The sequence below is a fragment of the Rana temporaria genome, chromosome 1 (assembly GCF_905171775.1).
Source record: "Rana temporaria chromosome 1, aRanTem1.1, whole genome shotgun sequence".
NCBI lineage: Eukaryota > Metazoa > Chordata > Amphibia > Anura > Ranidae > Rana > Rana temporaria.
The window spans coordinates 124,877,164-124,899,144 of NC_053489.1; the positions used below are offsets into that span (position 1 = coordinate 124,877,164).

Sequence of the window (21,981 nt, forward strand, 5' to 3'; positions counted from 1 at the left end):
TTTATCAATTTATCTAAAAACAGAAAATAATAAAGTTAAAATGTTTGACATTACACAAACATGTGCAAAAACATATGTGGTTCTTTGTTAATGTTTAGATACATTTTCATATCTGTACCTGGAAGAGTGCTGAAAGAAAGTGGGTAATGACAAGAAGAGGTGATTGTCAGTTTAGATTTACACTTGGAGATTTGGAATCTCAGACAGAATGACCGCAATTCTACCTGCGATTCCAAATCACAATAAAAACGCACAACATACGTTTAGGTGCCCTTCATTCTTAATAGCACTTCAAACGTGGTGGGATTTCGCTGCAATTGTAGCAAAACACTGGTTAAAAAATGTGCCTGACTTAAAAAAATGAAATCATGAGCTTCTTTGGCATGTTTTTGGAGTGGAGGGAGACTCATTCAAAATAAATGGTGGTGAAACAAAAATGTGCTACAAAAACACACAAAAGAGTGGAAAGCGCGATGCAGCGGAGTCGCTTCAGGTGTGAATGGGACTTTAGGGTTAGGGTTTGATTTAGTAAACTGCATTCAGACACAACAACATAAAGCTATAAAAGTTGGGTTTTAGCTATGAGTGTCCATTATTAGCAATCATACTGATATTTTGTGATGAGAGTTCAAGGGTTACCAAGGCCAAACATTTTCCTAAAATATATGAATGAGTGCTAAATGCACATTTTGGTTGTGTCACTTATCTCTGCCAAGAGCCAGCATTTTGTGAAAGTTGTCCAGAAAGCAAAAAAAAAAATGCAGATTTCAGAGCCCTGCCCATGTTATCAGATGGGAGGAGTGAAAAGTAGCAAGGCACACGCTGTGCTGCCTCTAACGCTTTCTTTTTGAACCAAGAGTCAGGAGCAGTCATCAGGACTGGTAAGTTATGACTTTTGTTTATATAAGTTCATTTTCAATGTTTATACTGTAATAAGGCAATGGATGCAGATTTTAAAAGAAAAGGAATGCAGTCGTTCTTTTTAAAATAATGATTTTTGATTATATTGTAAATCTATAACTTATTCTAGGAATTTTGGCCGCGATTCAGATACATTGTCGTATCTTTGAGCGGGCGTAGCGCATCTCATATGCGCTACGCCGACGTAACATTGAGAGGCAAGTATGGGCTGGCGTAAGCCCGCGTAATTCAAAGTAGCAAGGCAGTGGGCGTGTTGTAATGAAGCGTGACCCCATGTAAATGCATGGCCGATTGAACGGCGCATGCGTGCGCATGCTCAGAATCATGTTGCAAATACTCCCTAAGATACGTCGGCTCAATGCTTTCGACGTGAACGTAACTTACGCCCAGCCCCATTCATGTACGACTTACGCAAACGACGTAAAATACCACGCTGTTCCAACGTTTCCGACGTTCATACCTTAACATGACTTACCCCTGCTTTATGAGGGGTAAACTTACGCCGGACATAAGCCTTACGTAAACGGCGTAGCTAGATCCGACGGGCGCAAGTACGTTCGTGAATCGGCGTATCTAGGTCATTTGCATATTCGACGCGTAAATCTACGGAAGCGCCCCTTGCGGGCAGCGTAAATATGCACCCAAGATACGACGGCGTAAGGAGACTTACGTCGGTCGTATCTTGCCAAATTCAGGCGTATCTCAGTTCCTGAATAAGCACATAGATACGACGGCGCGCATCTTTGCTCTCTTTTTTTCTCGTCGAGATTCTTGTCGGCCTGTTTCCCGACGAGAAACCCGAGAGTGTGTATACTTACCTGTCGCCTTGGAAACCCGCGCATGCTCGAAATGACTTTGACGCATGCGCGGTAGCTTCCACGGCATAGGTAGGGTGAAGCAAGATGCAAGATGGCGGCGACGGCATCGAATGTGACGAGCACATGCTCGTCGTACGCAATGACGTCACCGCGTTCTTTTCAGTTCAAGAGTTCTTTTGAAACGAAAGTCTGTACACTCGGGTGGCAAGAGTTTCTTGCCAAGAATCTCGTCAGGGAAAACAACGGGTTTTTCCTGACGAGATTCTTGGTCGTGTGCACAAGGCCTTATGCCGCGTATACACGGTTGTTTTTCGGCATGTAAAAAAAATGAAATTTTCAGCATGTCCAAAAAACAACATTTTTTCAACTTCATCATTAAAAACGACGTTGCTCACACACCATCGTTTTTGAAAAATGATGAACAAAGTGCGGTGACTTACTACACGTACCACTGCACTCTGAAGGGGAAGTTCTATTCGCCTTTGGGCTGCTTTTAGCTGATTCATTGTTAGTAAAAGACGATTCGCGCTTTTCTGTCTGTTACAGCGTGATTAATGTGCTTACTCCATTATGAACGGCAGTTTTACCAGAACGAGCGCTCCCGTCTCATAACTTGCTTCTGGGCATGCGCAGGTTTAAAACGTTGTTTTAGCCCACACACGATAATTTTTTTCCACCCCGAAAAACGACATTTTAAAAAATTACATTAAAAAATGCAGCATGTTCGAATTTTTTTTTGTCGATTTTCAGAAGCCGAAAAACGATGTGAAGCCCACACAAGATCATTTTAAATGACATTTTTAAAAATGTCATTTTTTTTCAGGACGAATAACGACCGTGTGTACGCGGCATTACTTTCACTTTGACATATGTGGCTATACCTAATATTTGCATGTTTATGCTCATATTTGCACGTACACTATATTATCAAAAGTATTGGGACACCTGCCTTTACACACACATGAACTTTGATGCCATCCCAGTCTTAGTCCGTAGAGTTCAATATTGAGTTAGCCGACTTTTTGCAGCTATAACAGCTTCAACTCTTCTAGGAATGCCATCCACAAGGTTCAGGAGTGTGTCTATGGTAAAGTTTGACCATTCTTCCAGAAGTGCATTTGTGAGGTCAGGCACTGATGTTGGACGAGAAGGCTGCCTCACAGTCTCCACTCTTATTCATCCCAAAGGTGTGCTATTGGATTGAGGTCAGAATATTGTCCAGGACAGACAAGTTCCTCCACCCCAAACTCGCTCATCAATGTCTTTATGGACCTTGCTTTGTGCACTGGTGCGCAGTCATGTTGGAACAGAAAGCTGCCATCCCCAAACTGTTCCCACAAAATTGGGAATATGAAATTGTACAAAATGCCTTGGTATGCTGATGTCTTAAGAGTTCCCTTTACTGGAACTAAGAGGCCAAGCCCAACCCCTGAAAAACAACCCCACATCATAATCCCCCCTCCACCAAATGATTTGGAGGGGATGGCCCAATACTTTTGGCAATATAGCGTGGATGAGTGAGTTTGGGGTGGAGGAACTTGACTGCACAGAGTCCTGACCTCAACCTGATAGAACACCTTTAGAATGATTTAGAGCGGAGACTGCAAGCCAGACCTTCTCATCCAACATCAGTGTCTGACCTCACAAATGCGCTTCTGGAAGAATAGTCAAACATTCCCATAGACACTCTCCTAAACCTTGTGGATGCAAGAATAGCCGCAAAGGGTGGGCCAACTCAATTGAACCCTACAGACTTATGCCAAGTACACGCGGTCGGAATTTCCGTCAAGAAAAGTTTGATTTGAACTTTTAGTTGGAAATTCCGACCGTGTGTAGGCCCCATTGGACATTTTCTGTCGTAATTTCCGACAGCAAAAATTTGAGAGCTGTTTTTCAAATTTTCCGACGGCAAAAGTTTTTGTTTGAAATTCCAATCGTCTGTATGCAATTCCGGCGCGCAAAAATCCTACGCATGCTCGGAATGGTTGAACTTAATTTTTTTGGGCTCGTCGTAGTGTTGTAAGTCACCACGTTATTGACGGTCAAAATTTCCGACAACATTTGTGTGACTGTGTGTATATGCAACACAAGTTTGAGCCAACATTCCATCGGAAAAAAATCCACGGTTTCTTGTCGGAAATTCCGATCGTATGTACGCGGGATGCCATTAAAGTTCATGTACGTCTAAAGGCAGGCGTCCCAATACTTTTAATAATATAGGGCCTGATCCACAAAAACCCAGCGTAACTTAATTTTTCCCGTTTAAGTTACACCGCCGCAAAATCTCTACCTAAGTGCCCGATCCACAAAGCACTTACCTAGAAATTTTGAGCGGTGTAACTTAAATCCGTCCGGCGCAAGGCGTTCCTAATCTAATGGGGCGAGTCCCATTTAAATTAGGCGCGCTCCCGCGCCGGACGTACTGTGCATGCGCCCGACGCGATTTTCCCGACGTGCATTGCGCGAAATTACGTTACGCCGAGTTTTGTGAATCGCGCCGGGTAAAAAAAGTTGCGTCGGGAAAAAAAAGAGATGCGGCGGGAAAAAAAAAAATTTAAAAAAAATTTGACAGCGTCGCGGGAAAGAAGGGTCTACTTTTACATGGTGTACTAACTTTACACTTTGTAAAAGCAGCCCAAATTTTGCGACGGCAAACTAATACTTACGGAGAAAAAACGAAGCGTAAAAGCTTCGTGGATCTCCGTAAGTGCTAATTTGCATACCCGACGCTGGATTTCGACGAGAAATGCCCCCAGCGGCGGCTGCGGTACTGCATCCTAAGGGACTTACACTGTCGGATCTTCTGCCTATCTATGAGAAACTGATTCTGTGGATCAGTTCCATAGATAGAAACAGGGATACGACGGCGTATAGTGTATATGGAGGCAGGACGCTTATAGACATTTATTTATTTATTTTAATTTATTTGATTATACTTTGCTTTTTACTTTACTTTATTACTATTACAAGGATGGTGACAAGCTGTCCCTCTTGCCCAGAAAAGCAAACGGGTGGTCATGCAGGGGGTGGGGGCAGGGCCATCTTAATAGCATCATGGGCCCCTGGGCAAAGTAATGCTCTGGGGCCCCTACAATGGAGATAGTGTAGGTAAACCGATATCAAGTAGGTAGGAGGCAGACAAGCGGAGCTTCTCCTTTTTGCGTGGTGCTCCGCATTAACTACACAAACAATCATTCTGTACAGCAAAGAAACAGTGGGAAAATACTACATACGGTATATAAAGTAACAACGCTGTCCTGTGCATATAATATATCTGCTAGATTGATGCCTCCCCATCACTATGGCCCCTCTGCACCTCTACAAGCTTGCCTCCCCTGTGTATCCATCACTCTCAGTGCCACCATGGGGCAGCGTGGGCTCAAGGACCAGCTGCTTTGGGGAAAGTGCAGGGGCCCCCCATGCAGCTGGGGCCCCTGGGCAGTGCCCAGGTGTGCCCTCTCATTAAGACAGCCCTGGGTGGGGGGTAGACACTTTTCCATACATGTAGGAGTAATTACCTTCACAAGAAAGCTGGCAGCCTGCAGAAAAACGTATACAAACCCTTGATAATAGTTGTGGAAGCGAAAAGGTTAAAACCAGCTTCCATATATCTACCTAACAATTCACAGTTGATTTGCTTAGATGAAATTCTTAATACACTACAGGGCTTTATAGGGGGGGGGGGGGTGATATTGGGTGGAGATTTTAACATAGCTCTTGATCCACTGCTAGACGCTTCCAAGTCCTCCTTACATTTGTCTTATTCATATTTTAGATGTATTAAAAAAGCCCTTTAAACTGTACGGATGGTAGACATTTGGTGAGTCCGACACCCAAGTGAACATGACTAAACTTTCTATTCCATACCACATGACAGTGATGCCGTGTACACATGACCGTTTTTCGGGTTGTAAAAAAATGAAATTTTTAATGGTCTAGAAAAAACGACGTTTTTTTCAACCCGATCGTTAAAACGGCCTTGCCTACACATGATCGTGAAAAAAAAATGCTCTAGCAAAGCACAGTGACGTACAACAGGTACGACGGCACTATAAAGGGGAAGTTCCATTCGGATGGCGCCACCCTTTGGGCTGCTTTTGCTGATTTCGTGTTAGTAAAAGACGATTCGCGCTTTTCAGTCTGTTACAGCGTGATGAATGTGCTTACTCCATTACGAACGCTAGTTTTACCAGAACGAGCGCTCCCGTCTCATAACTTGCTTCTGAGCATGCTCGTTTTTTTCACGTCGTTAAAGCCCACACACGACTATTTTTTACGACGTTAAAAACGTTGTGAAAAATTAGAGCATGTTTGAAATTTTTTATTTTTTACATCGTTAAAAATGCTCTGGAGCCCACACATGATCGTTTTTAATGACATACAAAAAAAAATTTACAGCCCGAAAAACGGTCGTGTGTACGTGGCATATGACTCTCGAACTGATATCCCAGTCATTATTGCCAGTGGTAGTGAGCTCCTCAAATGGTATACAGACTGTGTCGGACCATGCTCCAGCTCTTATAGATCTTCAACTGAACAAGTCCGGGAATAGATCATGGACGTGGAAGCTCAATGAACCTCTGATACAAGAAGGTCCACTCCGAAATGACCTCTCTTTGCTACAGACCAGAATTTTTACTGAGAATGATACAGAGGACATTTTTTCCACTTACAATACGGGAAACACATAAATGTGTCATGCGAGGTCTGCTGATTCAAAAGGCAACTGAGTTGCGCAAAAAAATAGGCAAGCAGTACTTTAAACCCAATTAAACCTGGTGGAAAATCTATGCATAAAAGCATAAAAAATCACTCTCTTATTCTGTAGCAGTAGACCTTAGTTTGGAGCGAGAAAAATTGGCATCTTTCCTCGGACATGACACTAAAATACAGATATTGAAGGCTAGGCACATATACTATGAACATAGGAATAAATCGGGTAAATTACTGGCCCATTTACTTAGGGAAATCTCTCGGAGATATATATTGATTCTGAAAGAGGGAAACGTCATTATATATCTAAGGAGGTTGCAGAGGTTTTTCGAGAATATTATTTATCGCTCTATAATTTATCAACAAATTTATCTACCGCCCAGCTGATACAAAAGCGACAATTAATTTAGGAATATCTTTCCTTTTCGGGCTTACGGTCAATATCTGATGATGCTTCCGAACTAATTAAAGCGCCAATCTCATTGGATGAATATATGAGGGCGAGCCTCATAAAGCCCCGGGTCCAGACGGGTATACGATAGCGTATTACAAGGCATTTGCCTCAATTTTAGCTCCCAGATTTACAAAGGCATTTAATTCTCTTTTGGAAGATAAACTTATACCGCCAGATACTGTAAGGGCATATATTACAGTGATTCTCAATGAAGGTAAGGACCACGCCCAGTGTATGAACTACCGACCTATTTCCTTATTAAATGTGGATTTAAAAATATTCACACGCATATTAGCAACCAGACTGCAACCTCACCTTCAGGATATCATCTATCCTGATCAGGCCGGGTTTATGCCAACTAAGGAGACAAAGGATAATACTACTAGAGCTTTAAATATTATCCACTTGGCCCATCTTCATAAAATACCTCTCTGCCTGCTATCCTCGGATGAAGAAAAAGTATTTGATAGGGTGGATTGGACATTCCTGAAGGAGACATTAACCCAGGGGTGCTCAACCAGTGGCCTGGGGATCACATGTGGACCACGGAGCATTCTCATTTGGCCCGTGACCTCCTGCTCTGGGATGGCGCCATCCCACAGCATCACAGCATTCTGTGAACAAAGCTGGTGGTAGAGATAGCAATCGGCTGCGGAGCAGATCCCCATTAGGCGATGCTTTGTGTACAGTGCTGGCTTTTGCCACAGGCGGAGTCTATGGCAAAGTGCAGTTAACCCACAGGATATTTCGTTTTTTATTACATCCCCAGAATCTACGCTGCCAAACTTATTAAGCGAGTTTAACCACTTCAGCCTCGGACCATTTGGCTGCCAAATGAAGGGCCACTTTTTGCGATTCGGCACTGTGTCGTTTTAATTCACAACTGCGCGGTAATTTCCAACGTGGCTCCCAAACAAAATTGACATACTTTTTTTTCACACAAACAGAGCTTTCTTTTGGTGGTATTTGATCACCTCTGCGCTTTTAATTTTTTGCGCTATAAACAAAAATAGAGCGACAATTTTGAAAAAAATTCAATATTTTGTACTTTTTGCTATAATAAATATCCAATTTTTTTTTAAAAAAAAAAGCAATTTTTTTCTCAGTTTAGGCCGATACGTATTCTTCTACATATTTTTGGTAAAAAAATCGCAATAAGCGTATATTGATTTGCGCAAAAGTTATAGCGTCTACAAAATAGGGGGTAGTTTTAAGGCATCCCCCTGTTTTGCTGTTCCGTGACCCAATGTAAATGTGCGTGAGGCAGTCGGCCAGCGGTTAATCGGTATACTTTACTTTCAAATTTTAAAATTAATATTCAAAAATCAGAACTGCTTAAAATTACATTGGCACGTACTCATGTTAAAGTTTTTCAAGCCTCGTTCTCATTCCCATGGGCATCCTCACACCTGACATACTTAGGGGTGAAACTAACTCCCTCAGTAGACAAAATAATAGTAGCTAATTTTCCACCAATATTGCGTGTTCTTCCTCTGGCTGGGAGAGATGGAATAAAGGTCTAAAGGTCCTTATACATGGATGGGCAGGAATGCTATTCTATAAATGAATTCTATAAATGAATATCCTGCAAAGATTATTGTATCTTTTTCAGACTCTACCAATAGTCATTCCGGGGTCTTTTCTGAAATCAATACGTAGTGTCTTTATCAGATTTATTTGGGCAAAAAAGCATTCATGCTTATCTTACCATCTCTTGGCTAGGCCTAAAACCAAGGGAGGTATAGATTTTCCGGACCCGATTTGATACTATCAGGTAGTGCACCTTGCTAGAGTACTAGCCTGGTGTAGAGATGGGGGGCATAAAGCCTGGGTAGCGATTGAACCATTGTGTACTCAGATCCCACTTAAATGTGTGCCATGGCTGAGGCCAAGATCACTTGGAACTATACGGAATCACCCCCTTATAGGGGCAACTTTAAAAGTAGTGCAACAAAGTAATTTCTTCTCTAAGGCAGAAGGAGACATCACTCGGCTATATTTAATATTGAGAAATCGGACATTTCCCCCAGGCTATACAGATAGCTGTTTTAGACAAACCCTGAGACAAGGTAAATAATTTCGCCTTGGCGATTACCTTGAAGACTATAGGCTGAAGACTAGAGTGGAAATACAGATGAAGTTAAACCCACCACTAGGCCCGTGGCGGATACTGCAACTTACCCATTTTCTTAGTTCACTTCTTCGTGGGGAGTGGCCAGATCACTCATATACGTCTTTGAAAAATTAATGTTTGGTAGAAGCACCTTCTGCCCATGGGGTATCCGAGGTATACAAATTGTAAATACATCCGCCTGAGGGTTCAATTCTGGGATTCCTCCAGAAATGGGAAATGGACTTGGTTATTATACTTTCTGAAGAGCAACGGGGTTATATTCTATACTTTGCCCAATACTCCTCAAAGGCTAGTATCAAGAGCTGTGTTACAAAATTCTCACACAATGGTATAGAGTTCCATCTTTGCTACATAAAATGTATCCGGAAAGGACAAGCATGTGCTGGCATTGTGGAGAGGCAGAGGGCAATATGCTCCATATTTTTTGGTCCTGTCGGAAATTGAGGGAATTCTGGTCAAAATTGCGAGATATTATAAGACAGCTTACCGATTACGATCTGGGATTGGAACATGCTAGATATCTCCTTCATCATTCAGACTTTTCAAAACATAAATTCTTAAATTCATAAATTTTTTCTCCCTTTTTGTTTGTTTATTAATTTATTTTTTGTGTAAGCCACTAGGATGGTAATGGTTAAAATCTATATCGTTATTTTTATAAAACATGAACCGAGACCTTAAAGTTTTTGTATATCTATCTATAATAAGAATAGATTTGTGATATGTTATATTTGTGATGCGCATGCAATTGAATTCTTTAGGTTTGTTTGTATAAAATTGCCTAAATAGAATAAAATATAGAGTATAAAATAAAATAAAAACCTGCTGGTGGGCCAGGAAGTTAGGGAGGTCTCCTATTGCCAACACTTTCAATAATTAAAAAAACAAATACACAAAATATTCACCAGTTCATGGCAGTGCACCGATTACCATAAAATAAATAATCACACCCAAACCTATTTGTCCACGTGCTTCATGGACTGGATGAAATTGGTAGATATTACATTGATACAGAGTTCCACATGGGTATCCCTCCTAAAAACATTCATGCTAAAGTTTTACAATCACATTAAGGCCAGATTGACTTAAAGTAGGGGTATTTTTTCTTGCTCTTTGTAGGATCCAGGAAAGAAGTCTCTCTTCTCTATTCTACTCCACAAATTGGGGCTTGCTCCCCATATCTCACCTGTAAATAGAAGAACCATTTGTGGTTCTATTAATATGATATAAGTGCAGTCTCTGATTCTTTGTGGCTGACAGCCAGGACACGTGTAAATTAAAGGAAGACTTCAGGCTGTCTGGTGGCAGCTGATAAAACTGAACTGCGTAATTTGATGTCCAGCCAGCAATGTGCTACATTGCAACATACGTGAAAAAGTATCTTGATGGACATCTTGCCTGTTTATTAGTTGAATGTAAGTTCAATGTTATTCATAATATAAAAAGTAGATTTATTGGTTGTCTGATTTTAGCATAAATAATATAAAAAAAATCTGTGCTATGGTGCAATCTATAAGGTGAACGGCAGCCTACACATACAGGCAGCATACATAACCCACATAGATAAATAAATAAAAATGTGTAGCACCACTATAATTCATAAGTATGATAAAACAAAAAAAGCAAATGTGCAAATTCACCAGCAATAAAACACAATTGTGTAAAGAAAAAAAGATGGAAAAAGTCCTAAGCAAAAGATGAAATCTTGTGCAGAGATCATGAAGGGAAAATATGACACCTTCACACGTGTAAATATTCCCCCTCAAAGTGTGTTTAGAGGCCAACCATCACCTCCCTGTGGGGTCAACTCTCACCGGAAACCCGAAGGCTGCCCTTACAACAGCATCTGCGCCGGTGACTTTAAGTCAGACATCCACAGTGTGTTTGAGAGCTTCGCCTAATGGCTGCATCAGAAGGCACCTCTCAATGGAGTAAGACTTGGATAAATAAAGCTCACCAGGAGCCAGAAATTATCTCTAATAGTGTAGTAGTTTAATGTGAATCTGTTAAATCTTTAAAAACATATATAAAAATAGCAGAACTCTTACATAGAAAGCAGCTGTGTGACGTCTGCACCAGCAGTTCCACCCCAACGCATTTCTTCAAATAGGACAATATCAAGGGGTCCTCTAGTGTTGATGTCCACCATCTTTTTTTAGCCTCTCGAAATGTCTATGTCGCTGACATTTTTCTTGGTACAGCCTACAGGAAATGGGACAGCAGCAATCAGCAAATATAGAGCCAGAGGAGATCGATGAGGGTGCTGTATTGGTGGCAAAAGTAGAAGACTTCAAGACTTCTAAGAAACTTAGAACCACTGTGAATGATAGAGAAATTGTGGTATTTCAGCACTTGGGGAAACACCACGCCTTAGATCTCCGCTGTTACCGTAAGCAATTTTTACATGTAAAGACTGTAATATATATATATATATATATATATATATATATATATATATATATTGTATATACATATATACATAAACTCACTTTCATTGAAGATAAGGTATACGTAATATGTTTTGTGTTTTGCAGATTCAGGAGGGCCATTACACCTTGGAGAGATTGAGGTATGCTCTTTCCTTAATCTATAAAAAAAGATAGCCATCTTTGTTTCCAGCCATATGACTGCCATTTTTTTATATTATCACTTGATTCAGTTAAAAATAACTCTTATTTTTTTAATATAATTATGCTTAAAGCAGAACTAAAGGTATTAATACTCACCTATCCAATTTCCCCCCCTTGTTGACATCAGCATCTTCTTCTAAATGCTGGTCTTCGGGCCACTTCATTGACTGACACCGGATAATGTCACTCCTGTGCATGCTCAAGAGCCAGTCATCCCGACACTCAGAGACCAGCATGACACTGTAAGCTGAGCTGCACATGCACATCTCAGTTTACAGTGGAAGCAGTGGCGGTGCGTCCATAGAGGGCGCTGGAGCGCCGCCCCCTCTGGCTCTTGCACCGCCACTGAAATACAATGATCCATGCATTGCATTAATCTATGTATTTTTGCCGCTGCCGCCGATATTCAGATGGCCGGATGGTGAGCGCCGGCCCCCAGAATAACTGCAGCTGATTGGCTGTGTGGAAGTGCCTATCAGAGCCAGGCTGTAGTCGGCTTCCGAATGCTTATCTAAAGGACGTACGGGGGTGCATTCCTTGGATAAGACTGACAGGTGTCTCAGCCAATCAGGTTCACCGGTTCTGGTTACCGGTAACCTGATTGGCTGAAGCGTCATCGAGGGCGGGAGAAGACATCGAGGGGCGTGGAAGGAGGATGGCTGACCCCCGGAAAGGTAAGTGCCGGGCAGGGGAGGGGCATTTTACAGGGCACATCGGTGACAATTAAAGGGCACAGTCGCGACAATTAAAGGGCACAGTGGCGACAATTGGCACAGTGGCGACAATTGATGGGCACAGTGGCTGCGTTTGATGGCATGGCACAGTGCTGACAATTGATGGCACAGTGGCTGTGTTTGATGGCATGGCACAGTGACTGCGTTTGATGGCATGGCACAGTGGTGACAATTGATGGCACAGTGGCTGCGTTTGATGTCATGGCACAGTGGCTGCGTTTGATGGCATGGCACAGTGGTGACAATTGATGGCACAGTGGCTGTGTTTGATGGCATGGCACAGTGACTGCGTTTGATGGCATGGCACATTGGTGACAATTGATGGCACAGTGGCTGCGTTTGATGGCATGGCACAGTGGCTGCGTTTGATGGCATGGCACAGTGGTGACAATTGATGGCACAGTGGCTGCATTTGATGGGCCCAGTGGCTGCATTTGATGGGCACAGTGGCTGCATTTGATGGGCACAGTGAGGCTGCATTTTTTTTTTTTTTTCGTTTGCGCCCCCCCCAAAAAATTTGAGCACCAGACGCCACTGAGTGGAAGAGAAAGCAGCGAGCAGGCAGGCCAGGAGCATTTTATTGCAGAAGAGACATTGCATGTCTCTTCATCAATAACAGCCTACCTGCCCACTGTATTTTACAGCGAAACTTCAGTTCAGCTTTAACTTGACATTTTAGCTCTGTGAAATTTACCTTATCAGTTTCTTTAATTCACTTCTAAGTTTGCCACCAACTTTAAATGGCACAGCTGCACCAGACAATGAGTGCTCCAGCTTTTTTTTAATCCTATCTAAAATGCACTGACAGGAACCTTTAACCCTAACTATAAGTCTGACACTGACCTAGATCAAACCATGATCTAGTTATTTTTCTTTATTATTTTTTTATTTCTTTACATTTTTCCCCTTTAGCAAGGAGGACAAGCTACAATGGGGTTGATTTACTAAAGGCAAATCGACTGTGAACTGTGAAAAGTGCAGTTGGACTTTGCAAGTACAGTTGCTCCAGAGCTTAGTAAATGAGCAGAAGCTCTTCGAACTTCCATTATCCAATTACGTGCAAAGAAAAATTCTGGGGTAGATTCAGGAAGCAATTACGCCTGCGTATCCATAGATACGCAGCGTAATTGCTAAGTAGCGCGGGCGTATCGACTTTCTGTATTCAGAAAGCTCGATACGCCGACTGTAGCCTAAGATACCACTGCATAAGGCTCTTATGCCGTCGTATCTTAGGCTGCATTCTGACGCTGGCCGCTAGGTGGCGTTCCCGTAGTTGTCAGCGTAGAGTATGCAAATTGCATACTCACGCCGATTCACAAACGTACGCGCGCCCGGCGGTCATGTTTTACGTTGTTTGCGTTCGTCGCTTTCGTCGTAAGGCTGCTCCTGCTATTAGGAGGCACAGCCAATGGTAAGTATACACGTCGTTCCTGCGTCGCGATTTTTGAAATTTACGTAGTTTGCGTAAGTGAATCGTGAATAGCGCTGGACGCCATTTACGTTCACGTCAAAGCAAATGACGTCCTTGTGACGTCATTTACCGCAATGCACGTCGGGAAATTTTCCCGACGGAGCATGCGCAGTACGTTCGGCGCTGGAATGCGCCTAATTTAAATGATCCACGCCCCCTACGGGAACATTTAAATTACGCATGCTTACGCCGGCCCCTTTTACGAAACGCTGCCGCAAATTACGGAGCAAATGCTTCGTGAATGAAGCGTAGCTCCAGTAATTTACGGAGGCGTAGCGTAAAAACGGTACGCTGCGCCGCCGTAGCAGTGCGCTCCCCTACCTGAATCTACCCCTCTGTTTTTTTATTTTCCCTGCAAGTGATTGGGTATTTTTTGAAAAGTTAAGTTTTACCTAATTTACTAAGCTCTGGAGCAACTGCACTTAGAGAGGGCACCTACACTTTGCAAAGTGCACAGTCTATGTGCCTTTAGTAAATCAACTCCAATGTATCTTTCTCCCCCCCAGAGGAGAAAACATACACACAAGGGTAGGATTCGCACAGTGGATGATCACTTTGATAGCTAATCAGAGGCTATCACACAATCAGTTTATCGGGAACCAAGCTTTCTGGTTCCAGATTGTTAGTAGGAGACCCGGAGCTCTCCGTAAGCACAGAGTGCTTCCAGCACAAACACACATACGCATATATGCGGCCCCAGGGAAAAAGACCCACATCAGTGAGGCCGCATATATGTGTACAGTCAAGGACAAGGCGTTAACCTAAGAAGCTTTAACCACTTCCAGGCCGATGCACGCCGATATATGTCGGCTGTTTGAAGAGGGATATCTCTGTTATGGCAGTAGCTAGCTGCCATAACCCAGGTATTCTCTTCTTCAGCCGGCGGTCCGGCTCATTATATAATACTTACCTTAGAACGATGCCCTGGATTGGCGTCGGCCCTCCGAGTACAGCACGGACATCTTCCACCAGAGTTACTTACGGGTTTGCGGCTCCGGCGCTGTGATTAGCCGAAGCCGAGATGACGTCACTCCTGCGCAAATGCGCGCGGGAGCTGCCGGTCACAGCACGACTCCTGAATAAACTGCACCAGCGGCCTGTTACTTCAGTGTGCATGTGCCGATGACATCAGCAGCAGTGCATATACTGAATATCGCCTAAACTGTGCAGGTTTAGGAGATATTCACGGTACCTACAGGTCAGCCTTATTATAGGCTGACCTGTAGGTAAAAGTGGTGTAACAGGGTTTACAACCACTTTAAAGTACTATGTTAAACGCTATTTGCATATGACCTTATGACACACATTGCACATATGCCTAAGCAGCTGGGAGGCAGCTGTGTATGTGCTGAGAGCACGCTTACTGTGCGCTCCCAGCACAAAAAACAGCTATTTGTCTGTACTAAAGATCGCTAGCCAGCGGGACCGACTTCCAATCACGTGAGCGCTGTGACTGTCCCCAATTATTCCCCCTCCCTGGGCATTCAGAACTGTTTAAACAAACTTAGTTTCTGCATCCCTGGCCCTTTGGATATTATATACAAAGAATTAGATGTAGCCTAGCTGTAAGATTAAAATAAAAATAAAGAAATGAGTTTGGCTTTAATTATTCATCTTGACCAAAACCCAAATGACCAAGAAAACAGGTCCCCATAGCCATTCATAGGTTGTAGGTTAGAGACAAGAAAAAGTTTATAAAGTTTAAGTATCACTTTCATGGTACGTCTACAATGATCCTAGTATATTGATTGATCTCTGGGCAAGAGATTGGAAACTTTTAAGGAGTGATTGCATAACCTCAAACATTTGTGAGATATCACTTAGGAAATGCAATGTGTTAAGGGTGGTGTTGTGATAGAGAACTTAGCAGGAAGAACACACCATGTTATCTCCCTGTGCAGGCTCCATAGATGTTGATATGTTGTGTACTATCAATAACAGCATACGTAGAATGACCTTACCCTGCCTCATACATGGGGGCAATACTAGAACAGCATGATATTTACTGCTAATGACTTGTGCATGTCAGATTTAAATAGCATCAGAGTAAGATTTGTCTTAGGTTACTTTGTATTTAACTTTACAATACAGTAAAACCTTGGATTGCAAGCATAATTCGTTCCAAGCACTTGTATATCAAAGTAAATTTCCCCATAAGAAATAATGGAAACTCAAATGATTTGTTCCACAACCATTTATTCATAAATCCTTCAGTTTATAGTCCATATAAAAAGATTATAGCAATGTGATTGGTTGTGTAACCATAAAATGGAAGCCTCCACAAGGGGATTAGAAGCAAAATCCAGCAGGAGCTACAGAGTATAAAAGAGAAGAGAGGCGCATCTAAGTGTAGCAATATGTTGCTAAATGTTGTACCTTCATTAATTGTAACCATATTGATACCCTTAGAGGCGACTCTCTTCTCTTTTATACTCAGTTGTGACATGACACTACTCTTATATCAAGACATCGCTTGTATTTCAAGTCAAAATGTATTAAAAAGTTTTGCTTGTCTTGCAAAACGCTCTCAAACCAAGTTACTCTCAAACCAAGGTTTTACTGTATATTCACCACTATAGTGATTTCCTGTAAGAGCCAGCTACAACATTGAAAAAGAGGAAAAATTATTATTTTCTACGTAAAGACAGGGCACACTTTTAGAAGTAGCTGTGTTTAGAGAACGTAACAGAACATATATATAATACATGACCAGGGTAAATAAGATGTCCACACCTTCCTATGACTGCCACCATTGTCATACTCCAACCCTAACCCCACTTAACATTACCTACAATTAACGAGACCACGCTTGGATTGGAGTATAACTGGCCATAGCAGCCTTTTTATTCACAAATATTAGATATTTATAACATTTTAACCATAACAAAAACCTCCAAATATCAGTTGCTCCCCACGGTGGTCATTGACGGTGCTTTCCCAACATAACTCTGCTCCACTTTTACACCGCAGTTCCACCATTACCATCTTCCAGCTAACCCGTGTTAATTGAATACACCAGGTAACCCATACCACCGATGAGTCCCCAACATTCCCATCTCATAGGTTACTTGTCACCATTAAACACCACCACCGCCAGTTCTCTGCTGCCATGACATGTCCTGCTGCACCGCACCTGAAATAAATAAAAATGAACACACCAAAACAGGGAGGGCGGGTGGAAAACTGCTCCTGCTAACGATCCCCTGCAGTGTTGCTCGGGTCACCCCCTAACCCCTTAAATAAACTAAACTCCTCCTATCCCTATCTTTCCTCCAATCCACTACTCCCCCACCTCTGGACTATTTTCTTGAACCCCTTGCTGTTGCCCTTATCACTCCTGTCATGCCGGCCCTCTGCTAGCTCCTTTCCAATCCCCTCTCTCCAGGCCTCTCTCTCTGGAGCAGCCTTTCTTAAAGGGGTTTTCCACCCATTTTTTAAGTTTATTAAAAGTCAGCAGCTACAAAAAGTGTAGCTGCTGGCTTTTAATAAACTGACACTTACCTGCTCCACGGCTCCAGCGACGCGCCGGCCGGGGCTCCGCTCCTCGCCCACCCTCGCCGGCGTCTTCATTTCTAGTGTGGGCACCCGGCAGTGACAGCTTTTCGGCTTCACGGCCGGGCACCCACTACGAATGCGCGAGCGGAACTGCGCATGCGCGAGCGACGCGGCGCCGTCCGATTGGACAGGCGCTCGCCTACAGGGAGGGGCTGTGAAAAGGCGATTAAGCTAATCGCCTTTACAGCCCCTTGGTGGAAGGAGGAAGTGGGACAGGAAGTCCCCTTCTCCTGAAGCCCCCACTCCCCCCCCAAAAAAAATTACATGCCGAAAGTGGCATGTAAGGGGGCGAGGAGTGGGTTAAGAGGAAGTTCAATTTTTAGGTGGAACTCCTCTTTAACCTTTTCAACACAGAGGAACCCATGAAAAAATGTCCCAGGGAACCCCTACTAAAAATTACTATATCTACAACTCATGATACATTAGTGGGATGGTCAGTGAGAAGAATGCTCCTTATACTCGTGGTCGCTGGATAAAATTACCCCCTTACAGATAGGTAAAAAGATCAATTATTTCAGTGGGAACTTATCTGAGAAGCAGAGATTGGTCATTGCTCAATTGCCCCTAGAAACCTCTCTGGAGGAACTTCGGGGTTCCATGGAGCCCTGGTTGAGAAACCCCACTCTGGAGGAATGCATATACACTGAAATCTAAAGAAATGCAAGGTCATCAGTTTCAGATAACATCTCCAATGATGCTTACTAGTAATGTATACTAAACTTACAAAGCTTAAAGTACGACCTTTAGCCAATTTTTGTTTTTACTGTGGATTGAATGAAGAAGAGTTAAATCCCGGGTTGAATTTATTGCTGTCTGTGGCCCTATTAGGGACATTTTCGTTTACTTTTTGTCCTGGTGACCACTATCGACACAGAAGTCTGTTATTGGCTAAGAATGCTAATCGGGAGCCGGTCGGCTGCTGGTTTTCCAGCATGTTTGCATGACAGAAGCCAGACAGCTTCTGTCGGACTGGCTGCCATACACATGGGCCGAATGTCTGCAGTTTTTTATTAAACCCGCCGATGTCGCCTGACATTCAGACTGAGTGTACTACGCTTTACACTCCGGTGCTCTGTGCTGGCAGAGCTGAGTAGCAGCCACCCTCCCCCTAGCACAAGTGTCCTTTCATAGACTTGTATGGCAGAAGAAGAGAGAGGCATATCTGACTAGGTCTGTTACTGAGTGCTGATTACTCAGTACACATGGTCAGGAAACTTGCTGGGAGATATTTTTTTGCCGAGGAAATCGGTCGTGTGTACATTTCCGTCGAGGAAACTGTCGAGAAACTCGACGAGCCAAAAAGAGAGCATGTTCTCTATTTCCTTGACGGGAATGGAGAAAATTGGCTTGTTGAGTTCCTCGACGGCTTCACAAGGAACTCGACGAGCAAAACGATGTGTTTCGCCCGTCGAGTTTCTCGGTCGTGTGTACGAGGCCTCAGTGTTCTAATTGGACATCACATTCATATTTAGACTTCTTGCAGAATACTGTAAAAGGAATTTGGAAGTAACACTCTGAAATGGGGGTTGTCTGTTTAACTCATATAGCCAGATTCAGTAAGAGTTAGGCCGGCGTATCAGTAGATACGCCGACCTAACTCGGAATCTACGCCGACCTAAGTTTAAGTGTATTCTCAAACAGAGATACACTTAAACCTATCTAAGATACGACGGCTTGCGCCGTCTTATCTTAGGGTGCAATATTTAGGTTGGCCACTAGGTGGCGCTTCCATTGCGGTCGGCGTAAAATATGTAAATCACTAGATACGCCTATTCATGAACGTACGCCCGGCCGACGCAGTACAGATACGCCGTTTCCGTAAGAGATAGGCCGCCTAAAGATAGGCATCCCCCTAGGTGGCGTAGCCAATGTTAAAGTATGGCCGCCGTTCCCGCTTCGAAATTCGAAAATTATACATTGTTTGCGTAAGTCGTCCGTGAATAGGGATTTACGTCATTTACGTCCACGTCTAAATCAATAGGACCGTGCGGCGTACTTAGCCGCAATGCACACTGGGAAATGTAGGCGGACGGCGCATGCGCCGTTCCAAAAAATTGTCAATCATGTCAGGTCAAAGCATATTAACATAAAACACGCCCCCTCAGCCTATTTTGAATTAGGCGCGCTTGCGCCCGCCGCATTTACGATACGCCGCCGTAAGTTAGGAGGCAAGTACTTTGAGAATACAGTACTTGCCTCTCTGACTTAAGGCGGCATAGCGTAAATACGATACGCTACGCCGCCTTAAAGTTGCGGCGCTCTCTGTGAATCTACCTAATAATCTATTTCTGTGACTCCTATTTGGGCTTTAACTGCTTAAGAGCTGCCCTATAACAGTTTTACTGCTACAGGGCAGCACCTCTGCACCAGATCACTATACAGTTTATGAGATCTGGCTCCTCCGAGTAGGAGGGACGCATGCATGCCGCTGTCTGATTTGTCCTGCTGTGATCCTGGTTCAAAGTGGCAGAACGGCAGTCTGCCTATGTAAACAAAGCAGATCGCTGTTCTGTCAGTAAGGAAGACATGCATCCTGTGTTCCTGCAAAGCAGGGACAAGGATCCATGCCTTCCCTCAGTAAAAGCACCTCCCCCACTGTAGAAAAACACAGGCTAGACACACAGTTAAAATAAATAAAATTACCTGAATCCAAACTGGGCGTAAAGATAATATGACCACTGATGGATCGATTCGTCTAATGGATGGGATCCACTCAATAGACAATTACAATACTGGAAAAAGGGGGGGGGGGTTGGGACCAAAGAAAGTCCCAAACGATGATCTGAGAGCGAATTAACCACATATAGTCATCAGTGGATAATATAGACTATATTATCCACTGATAACTATATGTGGTTGATTCGCTCTCAGACTATCGCTTGGGACTTTCTTTGGTCCCAACCCCCCCCTCCCTTTTTCCTAGACACACAGTTAACTCTTTGATCACCCCTGATATTTACCCCTTCCCCGCCAGTGTCATTAATATAGTGGCAGTGCATATTTTTTAGCACTGATCACTGTATTAGTGTCACTGGTCCCCAAAAGGTGTCATAAGTGTCAGTTAGGTGCAGAGCTTTTTTTCTCAGAAAATAGGTGCAGGAACCCAACCACGACCCCATTCAGATTTCACAAACAGTAGGAGGGTCTTAAAGAGTGCAGAGTTCAGGGGGGTTACACACAGTGCAGAGCTGTCACCTGTAAACACAAAAAACAGACTTCTGTGTTTACAAGTGATTGTGGTGAGCGGGCACCAAAGGGTCTGAGCCAGAGGTGGTGGAACTGAGTTCCCCCAAGTTCCCCCTGAAAAAAAGCCCTGGTTAGGTGTCTGCAATATCGCTATAAGTCACTGATCACCACCATTAAAATAAATAAAAATATCCCATAGTTTGTAGACGCTAAACCCTTTGAGCAATCCAATCGATATAAGCTTAGGTCCCTTTCACACTTGTGCAACTTGTCACACGATTTGGGACTGCAAAGTAGCATGACAAGTCGTTCCCTATGATTTCCAATGACAACCATTCATATTAGTACGACTTGAAGTCGTTCCGATTTCAAAGTAGTCCCTGCACTACTTTGGTCTGATTTTGATGCCAGTTACACAGGCATTCCCTGAAATTGTGGCAAAATCACGCAACTTTGAAGTCGCAGTAGTTTTTTTTATAGGATATGTTTTATAGCAGAAATTAAAAAAAAATGTTTTTGTGTTTTCAAAATTGTCTGTCTTTTTTAGTTTATAGCGCAAAAATCTAAAATCAAAGAAGTGATCAAATACCACCAAAAGAAAGCTCTATTTGTGGGGAAAAAGGACATCAGTTTTATTTGGCTGCATTGCTGCATGTCAGTTAAAGTAACGCAGTTCTGTTATCGCAAGAAATGGCTTTGTCATGAAGGGGGGTAAATCATCCGGGGGTCAAGTGGTTAATAAATTAAAATATTTTTTAATGGTTGACACCCTGTCTCTGTTTGTTTTCAGGATATCGATGGACGGGCTTGTGTTATTTGTCCTTGGCACAAGTTTAAAATAGTTTTGGAAAGCGGTGAAGGCCTTTATCAAGGATTTGACCCCCGTGAGCCCAAAAGAACCAAAAAATGGTTTTCTAAAGGAGTGAAGCAGCGGACTCACAAAGTGACTGTCAGAAATGGTGGCGTCTATGTTACTCTATCAGATACTAGTACTATGTGGTGTGACTCTGATTGCTATGCAAAAGAGAAGTTTATTGACCAGACTTGCCCAGATCCAGTAACATAAGCTTGTATTTACAATTGCCATTTTTCTTGTATTTATTCTGTTTGTGATCCTTTATATTAAAAGGTTCTGACCCAGTATATGTGCTGATATTCAGAGGTTCCCATGCATTGTTCTAAATATATAAAAAAGCATAATACAATTTTATTCCAGGTTTGTTAATTCATCCTGATGTGTGCTGCTCACCTATGACTTTCCCAGTTTCTAGTCTCACTCTCCTGGCCTTAAGACCCCATTCACACCTGAGCGACAAAACGCCCGACGCCGGACGCTTCTGTCGCTCGAGGGGAGAATTCCCATTG

The 21,981-nt window shown here is 43.0% G+C and overlaps 1 protein-coding gene across 2 annotated transcripts; it reads left to right on the forward strand.

Annotated features, from left to right (window-relative positions):
* The first annotated feature begins 780 nt into the window (after positions 1-780).
* Positions 781-21,824, forward strand: RFESD (Rieske Fe-S domain containing). 2 transcript variants are annotated; one of them, XM_040342382.1, is made up of 4 exons: positions 781-881; positions 11,242-11,429; positions 11,575-11,609; positions 21,407-21,824. In XM_040342382.1, the coding sequence occupies exons 2-4, from the start codon at positions 11,252-11,254 to the stop codon at positions 21,680-21,682; spliced, it is 489 nt and encodes a 162-aa protein (XP_040198316.1). In that variant the 5' UTR covers positions 781-881; positions 11,242-11,251; the 3' UTR covers positions 21,683-21,824. The 2 variants fall into 2 exon arrangements, with proteins under 2 accessions (XP_040198316.1, XP_040198326.1); XM_040342392.1 differs by having other exon boundaries at positions 808-881; positions 11,200-11,429.
* Positions 21,825-21,981: the final 157 nt, after the last annotated feature.